Below are 14,615 nucleotides of genomic sequence, written 5' to 3'. Positions count from 1 at the left end.
GACTCCATGCTCATAATACACATGAGCAACTCCATTGTTTTTTCCAGCATAGAAGCACATTTTTAGCATCTCATCGTCATTAGTCAATATCCTCAAACCAGTTGTCAATGGCATGTTAGGAACCAACCACCTGCATTGCTCGACCTTATCATACCCAATGTGTTTGTAGTAGTCTCTGACTGAAAAAACATCTAACGTGTCTGTATCTAACCCAGGTAACTCTGAAATTTGTTCCTTGCAGTATGTCAAGCTTCCATCTTTATTTTTGACAAATGATCCTCCATGGTGATATATAATTTTAATGAATTGATCTCCCATCTGCACACAGAAAAATTAAAAAATATCATCAAAAATATCATTTCACCACTATAACTTCAATTGTAAATATAAGAAACTAACAATTATAATAGGAGTACATACAGAGTACATAACGAGTACATAAAGCCCTCAAAATATTTTTTTCTCTCTTTCGTTAGACTTGCTAAAACATAAATTGCATTGACCAAAACAAGTTCATTTAGAAAATCAGATCAATTACTCCATGTTACAAGATGCAATAAGCAATTGACTTAATGAGATTAAGACTTTGATGAAAATGCACCTCTCTTTTAAATAAAACAGAGCAAGAATCAAATGTAACATATTGCATATGACAATCTGATTCCATCTTTTTATTTCTTAATCCATTGATTATCAGACAAACACACCCATGTTGAAACCCTAACCCAAAAAAAATTCTCCTAAAATATTCAAAATCAAATTAATGGTACAGGAACAGGAAATGATCGAACATCTAACATAAGCCAAGAAATTAAATGATACTCACTGAAAACATAAACCCTAACATAGAATAAACACAAAAACTAACATATACTAACATGCAAAACAAAATGCATTTAGCTGGAATGCATAAAAAAAAAAAAGAGGAGGAACCAAAAGCGAAGCAAAAAACCAAAGCATCATCACGGGTATAGAAGTTTTTTTATTCAATATTTTGCTTACCTCGAACTTAGTCAACGTTGGTGAAGAGAAGACGACCGGTGCAATGTGAAGTGATTGAAGAGAAGAGAATCGAGACTTGGAAGAATCTGATAAGTCAGACTCGCAGCGCCATTGAAGAGAAGAGAAAGAAGAAGAACAGTCCTATTATGGGGGAGAATACGGTGTGACTTGTTTAACAAAAACATTTTCCATCTCTATAACATGATACGACGTCGTTTTGGGCTATTTGAGCGCCAAACAAAAACGACGCCGTTTTAGTGGAGTCCAGCGTGGCAGTTCATTGTACACATCATCTCTCTGGTAATGACTCTGTGACAGAAACCACCGCAGGGACTAAATTGATTAAAATTTATAAAGTTTAGGGACTAAATAGAGGCAATTGAAACGTCAAGGACTAAATTGAGGTTCGAGTGTAACTTCAGGGACCAAATTGAGTATTTTCTCTCTATATATATATATATATATATACACACTCTACATGCCTTACAGTGATGAAAATTGAAAGAAGAACAGGTTGGAAAGGTAACTTTTCAAGGCAATGATTTAATGGTTAAATTAATGACGCACATAAGGTTTGCGAGATAAGGAGTCCAACATGTTTGTTGACAAAACATATGCTTTTATATATAAGTTTTCGTTTATACTCTTTGTCATCATGTAATGACGAAGACAACTGAAAAAAAGGAAGAAAGGCGTATACTCTTTGTCATTGACATAATACCATTATATGTGATGCAGACACATTAGTTACATTTAATCGTTATAAATTGCTATTTGATCGTGACATCTCCATCTCCATCATTTTAGAGCTATGATCAATGCTTTCTAGCCACGATGCATGGACATGCACACTTTTTATTAGAAAGAATACATTATTGTTGATTATATTTTCATATCAATTTTACGTAGGACAGATAATTACGTATGTACCACACTATTTATTTTGTATGCTTTTTTTTATCTTATTTATAGACTTATATATATGTAACTGTTGAAAATAATGATATTCTACAAAATGTTAGAATTTTATCGAGAGATTTTTTTTATTAGTTTAAAATAATCAATACGTAGAATGCTGTGATTGAGGGATAAATGGTGTTTACCTTCCCATGCCTTTGAATCTACAAGTATCAGTAATAATCTCATATATCTAATAGAAATTATTTTTATCATTTTTTGAAATCTCTCTTCTGATTTAAAATCGTGATTTATCGTATATCCCTCTATTCTGTTTATGCAATAGATAAAAGAAACCAAAAGAACCGTCCAAAATCATCTTTGGAAACCATATCTGATATCTCATCCCTAATTTGATTAAATAGGTGCGAATGATTTAAATATAATCCATGAATTGATTCCGCTAGGAAGGAATGAAGAGAATAATAAGAAGGCAAGGAGATAAGTCTGGACTCTGGATGCAATATGTGATCCTGCCACGTGTCATAAACAACTCAAGAACTTCAATTAAATGTATGATACACATGTTTACAAGTAATAATTTACCTCAAAACAAACACCAAATGTGCATTGTTTCTTCTATCTCCACAAGGAAACGAGGGAGCCAAAATCAATTAAAAAGAAAAACTTACACAAAAATGAAATTAACCACTTTAGGCGAGGTAAATTTGACTAACCAAAATAATAGTAAAAGTCCGATTCACTTAAATAAAATTAACTAGTTGCAAGAAGAAGGAGCAAATCCTACCGTGTTAAGAGACAAGTCAAATTCCCAGAGATGGTTTTGTTGCATGATATTCCCAATAACATTGGCACCAGGACCCGTTGTTTCAACAATCCCTAAGCACTTAACTTGTGGAGCAGCATCAATGATGTAACTCTTCAATGGTGGCTCAAAGGTGACACCCCCTGAAAAATGGAACACCAACCTTGGCACCACACTCTCATCATACCCTTGAGAAGTATCAAAGCACAAGTCCAATGGCCCAAAATCCCCATCAGCCAATTTAACATTGGCCAAGGATTTGTTGAGTGCCTCAAAAACAGGACCATATGCTTGGTCAACTAGTGTGGTCAACGTTGTACCTGAGTCAACTATGGCTCCTCCTTGTGAATTGAAATCCCAAACCTGAGGTGGGATTTTCAGCATTTGGTCACCAATTGAGATTCCAATGACATTAACACCATACAATGGAGGAATCAAGAAGAGTTCTGTTCTCTTGATTTCACTTAGTGTAGTGACATTGTGGTTACCAAAGAATAGGTGACTTGAGACATCTCTGTGGCTCAAATGGTCAACTAGGCAATATGAGAATTTGCCACCATATTGCAGTGTTGCTTTGTCAACAAATGATTCTTTAGAATAGCCAAGTCCTAATATTCCACTTGTGTCTTCATTGAAGGTTACACCATTCAGCATGGAGTTTGTGCATCCAATTGTCAGGTTTTCCAATTTCCCTTGCTTTCCACTTGTGAGGTCTACTGTGATCGTGTCCGTTCCGAAGAAACCCTTTGCAGATGAACCATCAACGTAGCTGTCAAGGATTGCACATGTTATTTTTGTCTTTTTTATTTTGTTAGTCAAAACTACATGATATAGTTGATTTAAGGGTCAAAATATCTATAGCTATGACCAATTTCACATATCTATTCCGGATTGTAACTTCTGACACAGTTAGTCACCTAGGACTTGAACTAAGATTTGGATTAAGCAACATAGCCTTTGTTATCATGACATGATATGAGAGTTCCTATGACTTAAACATCTAGAATTCAATCTTTATTGATCCACAAAAAAAAAATTAATTTCAGCATAAAATGAATAAAAAAAAGGGAAAGCTTATGCATCACACAAACCCAAAAAATCCTATCGTATAAGATGTACTAAAAACATAACGATTCATGTGTATCATGACACTTACTAGCTGAGCTAGATACTAGTTGCATTCTGTTTTTTAATTTCTGGGGTGAACTAGGTTAAACAAATGACCAATTTAAATAATCTTTGTTCCAACATGGCGTTGGATGCACAAAAATGTTGGTCATGTGATACTCACCTACTAACATTAACTCTCATTTATAACCAATGGTTGAAAGCTGGAAAGAATGGTTGCTGGGTCACCAGCAGGATCAGAACAACTTTTTGGTGCTTGTGTGTGTGTGTGTGTGTGGGCAGGGGTAACTTTTTTGTTAATTAGACCCCACAAGGCATTTTTTCCTTCAATGACAAGCACACATTAGATCTTTGATTATGATATTGATGGCCATATACACCATAAGCAGGCTTATGATAAATACACTCACTCCTTTCTGAGCTTTAAATGCATTGACAGGATAAGAAAAAGTGACTGTTTCTTCATGTATCTTCAAGGGTGAAATGAAATAGCCTTTATTGCTTTTAATAAGTTGTGAATGTTAAATTTAATTGGATTGTGTTTTACTAAGTGAGAATTTAATAGATACCTGTTTAAACTAGTAATTAACCTCTCTTCACTCTAAGTTAGCTATAAACCAACCAAACTAAATGTGATGTGAAAAAAAAAATCTAGAACAAAATTCAATCCACCCTCTCTTATAAAAAGGGACATCTTCCAAATAGTAGTATTTTAGGCTAGCTTTTAAAATTGGAACTTGACTACTTATTATTGTTCTCAGAAAGAAAGGACATAGCTCCTTCCAAACCGTCTTAGTTGGCCAAACACCTTGCCCACAAAAAATTTTATAAACTAAATTTGAGGTCGAAAAAGATAGCCATTAATTTCTATCTCTCTCTCTCTCTTATATATATATATATTCTCTTTTTTTTTTTTTCACCCAATTCATTGCCGGAACAAAGAAATTTAAAAGGGAAAAAAAAGTGGAACAGACTTAATTAGCTTTGCTTCAATTATAATGCTTCTTGCAAAATGCAAACTCACTCTCTTATCTGAAAGAAAAAAAAACACCCACTCCGCATGTATAATACTGCCAATGCTCCCTTCTTTCACAACAACCCATTAATTCAATTCGGCTAAAAATTAAATGAAACCAAAATTTTAAAAATTAAAACACAAGAAACAAGACAAAAGACAAAGGACATAAACAAGCAAAATAACAAAAGAAAAAAAAATTAAAGAACAGAACTTAGTTACCAACCTGATATCATATAGGCAGGGATCAGAAGGCCTAGGACAGTAAGTTAGAGAAAACAAATCGCTGAGATCAAATTTGCACTTGAGGGATGAACATGTAACTGCCTCAAAAGATTTCGAATGCTGCGGACAAAATACACCATCACCACATTGTTTATTAGTAGTATTCTTCGGCCTTCTTATTCTTCTCCTCCTTCTTTTTGTTCTCCTTGATGACCTCGTCCTCGACCTCGGCCTTGTTCGACGGTGACGCTTCTTATGCGCACCAAGAACGCTAGGAGTCTTCTTATCCAAGCAGTTAAACCATGTTAACTCGTTTCCGGTGTCAGCAACCACCCAGAACTTCTGGCCGGGGGTGCCGACTTCGACCTGGACAAAGTACTCGCCTAGGCCATTGTCTCTGCCCGACTGCATTGGCATTTCGAACGTTTCATAGTTCTGTCTTCTGTTATTCAAGTTGTGTTTCTTGTTGTTGGTGGATATGCTCCATCTTTCGTTCATCCTCTGGCGCCTTACGGCGTCTCGCTGGATGAATCCTTTTATGTATTCCAGCTGATCCAAGGCGCCATTGTTGTCGCTGTTTCTGTTTCGGAAGAAGCGGGAATCGTGCCTGTGCACGAGTTCTATTCTCATCTCCTTGCCATCATCGATGTCGTTTTGTTGGTAACCGCCACCATGAGCAATGTTGAAGGAGGTTATTGTTATTATTATGATGATGATGAGGATTGCGGCGGTTCCACTTCTCCATTGCATCCTCATCCTCATCTGCATATATGTATGTATGTATAGGTATATAGAAATTTGTACAAAATGTGTTGAAGTGACAATAGGTTTAGGGGAAATAATAGAGGGGGTTTTGGTGATGGTTTGATTGAGAGAGAGAATAATGATGAGGAGCTAGAAGAATATTGAAGAGGGTGCTTGAGCTGGTTTTGTTGAAGATGGGTCCATTTTGGTAGGAAAAAAAAAGGAAAGAGAGGGAAGAGAATGGAGAAAGGAAAAGATACAGAAGCAGTAAGAGAAGAAGATATTGAGAGGTACAGATACAAAAAGGGCAGGGCCCTTCTTTTGTTTTCGCCTTTCAGAGTTAGGACTTCGGATTCTTCCTCTTTCCTCTATATATATATATATATATACAACTTTAACAAAAATTAACATTTTTTTATTCATATCCGTTTAAATTTATGTGGCATTATACCAAAAGTTAAAACGTATGCTTATATTTTTTATTATTAATAAACATAATATAATAGATAAATAAACATGGATTATAAAAAAATTGTTAAATATGTTATTTTCTTTGTGTTTCTGTTAAAATCAAATGTGACAAAAATGTAAGTAGCAAGAACCGAATCGATTAATAAACTGGTAAAATTACTGATTTAATAATTCATTGATTTGATTGAAATTTAACAGAAATTAAAAGATTTAATTAAATATTAAATAAAATTATTAAAAAAATTTATATATAATTTTAAATATATAAATTTAATAAATCATTTTTTTTTACTTTTCTTCTTTTGTATTCTCTGTATGTTGAAATGATGAAATCTTTTCAACTCACTTAATATTTATTTTGTAATTAAGAGAGAGACAAGCAATATTTAACATTAAGAAATTAAATTTTGCTAGTCTATCATTATTGGTTTTCTTAGTATTTCTCTACTTTATATAAACACAATGAGAGATAAGAAACATAGAGAAAATAAAGAAGCATATAAATGGTTTGGTTTGGGATCGGAGTTAATTAGTGGTGCTTACGAATTTGATTTTGGTGGTGCCATCAAATAATTGTGGAAGCGGCGTTTCAGTGCGGTGGACGAGAAGCTTCAAGAGTTCGACGACATTTTTAGGATTGCAGGGCTGCGGTGGAGACGCGACACCAGAAAATACAGAGAGAGAGAGAGAGAGAGTTCGACAATGACAAAGAAGCCGGGCTGCGGAGGCTGCGGTAGCTGCATGGCTGTGGTGGATCCTGTGGGGGCTGCGGTAGTTGTGGGTTTTTTGCTCTTTCAATTTCAAACTTTTACTTCAGTTTCAGAGAGGAGAGGAGTGAGAATGAGAGTGTGGGATTGGGTTGCGTGGGAATTTAGGATTTTTTTTTTTAAGGTGAAAACGGCGTCATTTTGGAGTGGTTTATGAAATTAAAAATCTTTTTAAAAGATCAACAAATTTTATCGATTTATCGGTTAATTATCGATTTGTAACTATTTTTTTTGTCAAATAATTTATGAAACTAACGGAATTAATTTGGTGATCGATTTTGATTAATCCAGTTGAACTGATTAATTTGATTCGTTTTTAGAATTATACAAAAATGAGCTTATTTATGAAAACATGTTTAATAAAAAAAATAAACTATAAAATGGTATCCAAAATTTATATTGCTAACAAAGATAATTTTGAATAATTTAAAAATGTAATAATTAATAAATATTATATTTTTTTATAAATGACAAAAAAAATTTTATATTTAACAAATAATTTGTGCATTTGATATGAATTTGTGGCAATATTTTAAATAACTATATAACAAAAAATCAAAGTAAAATTCAATTTCTAGAACTTTTTTATTTTTTAAACAAATTTAGTCATCTGCAACAAATTTTTTAAAAAATTTTGTTTGGCATAAAATTACCAAAGTTTAAAAATAAAACATTTATTTTTCTAATAATCATTGAAAGAAATCACAACAATAAAATTTAATTTTTAAATTCATTTTTAAAATATATATTTAATATTTAGTTAATTTTTGTTATTTTTAAAAATTTTTTGAAAACTTATTTGCGGTTGGTATCTTTTAAAATTATTTTATTTTTATTAACGATATAAATTTTTGAATACTATTTTAATAATTTATCATAAAATAAACTATTTTTAAAAAAAAGCATATTTGCTTAGGTGAGAATAATTACTAGTATTATTTATTATATATCATTAACATAAACATGACCTCAATTGTTTAGGTATGAATATCTTATTTCGAATTAATAATTCTGTTTTATTTTTCCCAAACTTGTCTTGATTCGCTTGTATAGTTGTTACTTGTTACACAGTTATTTGCTCTATGCTACATTATTGTCTTATTGGATGCTGGTTTTGAAGACCACCCCCTACCCTAGATATTTTATTTTTATGTGGGGTTTTCCTTTTCACACTAGCTTTTTTAAGTTGTCCTTTATCTGTCGTGATTCTCTCTTACGGTCTTACCTGTATCATTGGATTTAGATGAAATGATTTAATTTGTTATGTATGTTAATCACTCCAGTCGGATAATTTTATAAAAAAAATGCAATATAATTTAAAATTATTTTATTTTATATTTTTTATTATTATTTATATTTTTATTTTTTAATTATCACTGAAATAATTAAATAATAATATTAAATATAATAAATATATAATTATAAACATTATATACATAAAATTGTAAATATTAAATTAAATAAAATAATTTTGGTTATTATTTTTTTGATATTATCGATAATTTTAATTTTTTGTTTGACAACGTACAAAAATTGGCGTCAGAAAGCATTAAATTCAATTTATATAAATTAAGGTCCAGTTTGGGTAAATAACTTAAATAAGTTCTTTTGTAAAAAGAGTTTAAAGCTTAATGACTTTTATTAATAGCAGCTATTTTATGTTTGGATTTTTAGTTGTAAAAGTACTTATTTTGAAGTTGTAGCGTTTGGATAAATAATTCAAAAAATAATTTTTTTTACAGAAGAGAATGAATATTAGAATAACGATGATAACAAATACTTTCCAATATTAAATGTTGATTTTACCTAATCTAATCACTAATATTGTGTATAATATGGTAGGTGAAAATAAAAAATAACTATAAAATGTGTGTCAATGTATATTATATTGCTGTTTTTTATTTTACTCTTATTAGAACTCCCTTCTCCTTTATTGAGGTCAAGAACTTACTTTAGTTAACTATGAAAATAATAGCAAGTTATAAAATCACTTGTGAAAAAAATAAAATTAAAACTGAAATTTCATACCACAGTTAAATACAAATTTAATAATAAAAAATAAAATGATAAAATGATAAAAAAATACTTAGAAGAAATATATGCAGTCAGATGTAATATTGTCTGAAAATAAAAATAGTGGTAGAGGATCAATACTTCTATCAGACGAATCATTACGTGAAAATGGTGAGGTTTGAAACGTTGTGTGAGAATGATAGTGGAATGATGGTAGAAGGTCAGTGCTTCTAGCAGACCTTAAGTGAAAATGGTGGTGAAGGGTCAGTATTTTTTACAGAGTTAAGAAAGAAAGTAGATTTTTTTTGTTTTGAAATTAAACTTTTTTTAAGGAAATGGTAGAATGACTTATGGATAAGTAGAAAAGTCATATATTTCTACTTCTCCAAAAAGTTATAAATTAACTTTTTGGAAAGTTAGAAGTTTTTTTTAAAATGGTGCTAAACACGCAGATTATGACTTTTCATAATCCAAAAGTAAAAAAAAATAGTTTCTGCTACTTCCCAAACGGGCTCTAAAAATTGTTCATCTAGATTATAACTTAATCACCGATAAGATAAGTGGGGCCTTAATCCGAAATTTGATTTCTGTAAAATTTGAGTTTTCCTCTTTAAAAAAAAACAGAAAGTCTCGGAAAACACCTGAAAACATGAGCCGAGTAATTATTTTGTTGAAAAAAATCATACAAATTCCCTTAATCCATTATATATATAACCTTTTTTTAAAAACAAAGTTGAATACACTAAGTAAAACACATGATTAACACAAGACGAACCAAAAAAATAGAATAAAAAAGTACAACCAGAAACAATTTCTGTGTTATTTTCGGCACAGGAAGTAATAACATGATTTAAAAATGACATAAACTACCAAATTTATTATCTTATTAAAAAATATGATATTATTTTTATGTAGACAAAAATTTTATATAACAAAGAAGAAATTAATTAATTATTTTTTGTCTATTTTTTCTCTCAAAAATATAGTCAACTCTCAAATTGTTCTGTTATGATTTTTAAAATAGTCTAAAAACATATCACACTTATAAAAAAAATATTCACAAGTAATAAATAAGTGTTTAACAGTTTTAACATTTATTCTTCCTATATATAACGCACATATTATCTCTTTAGTCAATAATACTCAATTTACTCAATCGGTCTTTAGTATTGAGGTGGCCTACTAGAATAAATTTGGCAAACACCTCGATTTAAAACGACACTAATCCTTTTCATATTTCATTTATGATTCTATATTTGATTATCCCTCAATATTTCTTCTTGTAAAATAAACCTGCACAAAAAGATTGGTGAAATAAACACTTATTAATTTTTTACACCATCTTATATGTGTTTTTGCTATCAATATAATAAATTACAAAACATCAAACATTGGATTTAAGATTCTGTAAATCTCATATTATTGATATTGTTGTTAAGTTGAAATCTTATTTAATTTAAAAAAATAAATAGCAACTTACTTCAACCGAATGCTTGGCAAATGAAACAAAATTCAAATGTTAATAAATACTTCTCATTACCTAATACTTAATTTGAAATGATTTTGTTAGTATTCGCATAAAAATATTTGTTCTAAAAAAGTTATAGAAAAAATAAAAAAATTGAAGTTCTAACAATAATAAATGAGAGAGAGAGAGAGAGATTTATAGAGAGAGAGATTTATAAATGAAGGTTTAGGTATGGAGAAAATATAAAAACAGCAAGGACCAAAGAAAATATACAGCAAAGCTTGACTTGCAAAAAAAATAAAAAATTTGCCAGTTGGCTGAAAGTGAATGGTTGACGAATGACATACGCGTTAATCAGTGAATATGAAATAGTTTGCATTGACATTTTCTTCGAGGGAAGAAAACTTATGTTAATAAATTTAGAAACGTAGCAAATGTATTCCATATTATCGTAATTCTTATTTTAATAACGTTATTTTTTTCTAACTTTATGTAAATAGATGCTAAAAAATATTATGTATGGAATGATATTATTAAAAAAAATAGGAATGTTAATATTATTATCCGAAACTTCATCCAATTTTAATCTTAATTTATGAGTAGTAGATTAAGATTTGTTGATGAGCACTTTTATTGCAGGTTTACAGGAAATTGTATGTGTCTGCCTAGGAAGTCTACGCTTTATTTGTACTTTAATATTATAATAAATTATCAAATTAATTTTTAAAAGATTATTTATTTTTAAATTAGCCTCTAAAAAATTATTTTAATTAAATTCAGTTTTTAAAAATTTTAAATTATTTATATTAGTCATTTCATCACTTTCATAATTATTAAATCAGTGTTAAATAGTTTGTCTGTATATTATTTTAGCTTGTTCAAGATGTCGAAAGCTGTTGTTGAAAAATTGATCTCTTTGTAGAGAAGATTCCTGTGGAGTACGGAAAATGGTAGAAACAGTATGGCATTAGTAAGGTGGGAAGTGATGCAGGTGCTAAAGAAACTAGGCGGGTTAGGAGTTGGGGATGCTATGATTCGTAACACAGCACTGTTGTTTAAGTAGTGGTAGCGGTTTGCAAAGGAAGAGTGCCCCACTATAGAAGAAGGTGGTATGTTCTTGTAATAATTTGAATCCCAATGAACTACTGTCAACTCAAGTGCTACCTATTAAAGGAGGACCATAGAAGGATATTTGCCAGTTACAAATCATGAATCAACATTTAAGGAATAAAATGGTTACAGGCTTGTCCATGGAGGTTGGTAATGGACGTTGGACTCGATTTTGGGAGGATGTATGGTTACTCGGTGGATCTCTGAAGGATCGCTTCCCGAGGCTTTTCTCTGTTTCAAACCAATCTGGATCTGTTATAGGGGAGTGCATGTTTTGGGATGGGTTTCAGTGAATTTGCATTGGAACTTCCAATGGAGGCGAGAGTTCTTTCAATGGGAGTTGGAACTTTTGAGTCAATTGCATGAGGTTTTGAGACCTGTGAAATTAGTACATAATAGAGAGGATAGAGTGGTGTGGAACTATGATAGGTTAGGTGTCTTTACAACTAACTCATTTGTGCAGGTGATGCACGAGGAAATGCTCCCAAAGGAGGTAACCAGCTACAGCTTCACTAGGACTGTTTGGAAAGGGTTGGTTCCACCAAGAGTTGGAGTTGTCTGTCTGGTTTGTTCTGATAGGAAGGGTGAATACAAAGGACAGACCGAACTAGTTTGAAATCATCAGTCAGAAAGATATTATTTGTGTTTTTTTTTGTAATAATGATGTGGAACATGTACATCACTTATTTATAGGTTGTGCATTTGCTTGGCAGGTGTGGAGTGTTTGGATTTCAGCATTTGGCCGACAATGGTCTTATCCGAATCGATGAAAGAGCATTTTTGTTGGACAGAAGAATCAAGGAAGATGGAGGAGCGTAATCAGCAGTCGAGGTGTTTCTGTGCGATCGTCTGAAACATTTGACTGGAAAGGAATAGGAAGATTTTTCAGAACACAAGCAAAAATGTTGAAGAAATTATCAACATGACTTCAATCAGTGCAAACGAGTGGAGCGGTATGAATCCCTTTAGTTGTTAATAGCTATGTCGGAGATGATATGAAAACTTTTTTATATTGTTATGATATTTGTTAAGTCAATTTTTAGTTTGTGTGATTCTAATTACTCCACTACTATTATGTTAAACTATTTGCTTTCAAAAAAAAACAACATTAAAATTTGTTTATTCATTAATATCAATAAATAACTTTTAGATACTAATTTAATTATTTACTCATTAATATTATGAAGCATATCCCTAAATATATACACATTGTTATTATCAATGTATAGTGTATTATACTAATATTTTTGCGCGGAAAGTGGGAACACTAATAAAATAAAGCAAAGAAGAAAATTTCAAACAAATTGTTTTGGGCTAGCTTTCATATTATTGTAGCTGTTATATATCTTGGAAAGGTTGTAATACTAAATTAAGATCAATTAAATTTATTGTATATTATTAATTTTGTAATTAAAATATATTACATGATATTTTTTTATTATAATTAAAATTAATTTTTTTAAATTAAATTTTATTTTTATTTTTTTACTATTTTATCTCTCTATATATTATTCTTAATGACTAATTATGAATTTGACAATTAAATACATAATATAATATTTTTAATTACAATTAAATTAAATTAAAATTAAAATATAACTATATTATATATTATATGTTACTAATTAATTTAATAACTAAAATATATTAAAATTAGAAAAATATTTTTTTCTAAAATTAATAAATTTTCTTCTTTCATTCTTTAATCTACGTCTCTCTCTTTTCTATTTCTCTCCATCATACTCACTATATATATAATTTATAATTTATATTAGTAATATAACAAATAAAAATATGTCACTAGATATTTTTTATTATAATTAAAATAAAATTCTTTCTTTCAAAATTAATAAACTCCTTTCTCATTTTTTTTATCTTTCTCTCTCTTTTCTCTTATTTTCTATTTTCTCAATCTTTTTGTTTTACAAAAAATAAAATTAACAACAAAATATAATTCAAATAAAAGATATTATCATTATATGCGTATTTTTTTGTTTAGTTTTAAAATTTTACTGCATCTTTCTAATCAATATTTTTATTTCTTTTCCTTCTTCAAATATTTATTACATATAATTTAGAGAGAATACTAATGTTGTAGTTAAAAGTTAGAATTAAGATTCAATTATTTTAAAAAATAATTTTGAGTTAATTTTATAACTATTAATATAATTTTTTTATACTAATATCTAATTATACTTTTATATACATAAAAAATATTATTTTTAAATAGTAAGTATAAAAATTAATTATTTCTATTTGTATAACAAATTTAACATCTAGTCAAATGTAAAAGTATATACGTTAAATTCTTTTAAATTTTAGATAATTGAATGTTAAATTTAATTATTAGTAAAAAAAATTAAATCGTTTCACATGAAAATAATAATTAAAAATCTTATTATTTGATTTTTTTATCTACAAAAACTTTAGTCTTTAATTTTTAGCCGACAACACCTTTGTCCCCTATGATTTTTTTAAAAGTAATTTAATTTTATAAATTTTTTGTACTATAATTTATAATTTTAAGACAAAATCGACATAATTTTAAAAGATATATATATATATATATATATATATATATATATATATATATATATATATCTCGTATTATTATTAAAGATAAAATACTAATATTTGAATAATTGCAGCTCAAAATGACTTCATCATCACTTCAATAATCTTGCTCTTGTATAATCAAAAACTTGGCAATATTTTTATTATGGAATGTTCATTTTACACGTATTTTTATTATAATTGCTCTTAGATATATAATATCAGTATTACTGAAAGCATAAGATCATCACAATTTCAGTTAGATCTCTATAATTGCTCTTAGATTTTTTCACTCAAAAATCTAACCAGAATGCCTTATTAGCTTAAAAATATTTTGAAAATATTAAATTTTGTGATCATAGAAGATCTATTCAATATAAAATTAGGCGAATAATT

The 14,615-nt window shown here is 29.4% G+C and overlaps 1 protein-coding gene across 1 annotated transcript; it reads right to left on the bottom strand.

Moving 5' to 3' along the window:
- Positions 1-2,440: 2,440 nt before the first annotated feature.
- Positions 2,441-6,201, bottom strand: LOC130940280 (aspartic proteinase NANA, chloroplast). The gene is made up of 2 exons (XM_057868383.1): positions 5,095-6,201; positions 2,441-3,494 (listed from the first exon to the last, which is right to left on the bottom strand). The coding sequence occupies exons 1-2, from the start codon at positions 5,859-5,861 to the stop codon at positions 2,678-2,680; spliced, it is 1,584 nt and encodes a 527-aa protein (XP_057724366.1). The 5' UTR covers positions 5,862-6,201; the 3' UTR covers positions 2,441-2,677.
- Positions 6,202-14,615: the final 8,414 nt, after the last annotated feature.

This window comes from Arachis stenosperma, chromosome 7, assembly GCF_014773155.1.
Source record: "Arachis stenosperma cultivar V10309 chromosome 7, arast.V10309.gnm1.PFL2, whole genome shotgun sequence".
Taxonomy (NCBI): domain Eukaryota; kingdom Viridiplantae; phylum Streptophyta; class Magnoliopsida; order Fabales; family Fabaceae; genus Arachis; species Arachis stenosperma.
The sequence above is the reverse complement of the archived record's forward strand: the minus strand, read 5'-3'. Positions and strand labels throughout refer to the sequence as shown.

What these genes read in the sequence shown, in the direction of transcription:
- LOC130940280 (XM_057868383.1), bottom strand. Translation starts at nt 5,861, where the DNA reads ATGCAGATGAGGATGAGGATGCAATGGAGAAGTGGAACCGCCGCAATC. An exon ending in CCCTGCCTATATGATATCAG is followed by an intron (nt 3,495 to 5,094) that starts GTTGGTAACTAA and finishes AATCCTTGACAG; the next exon opens with CTACGTTGATGGTTCATCTG.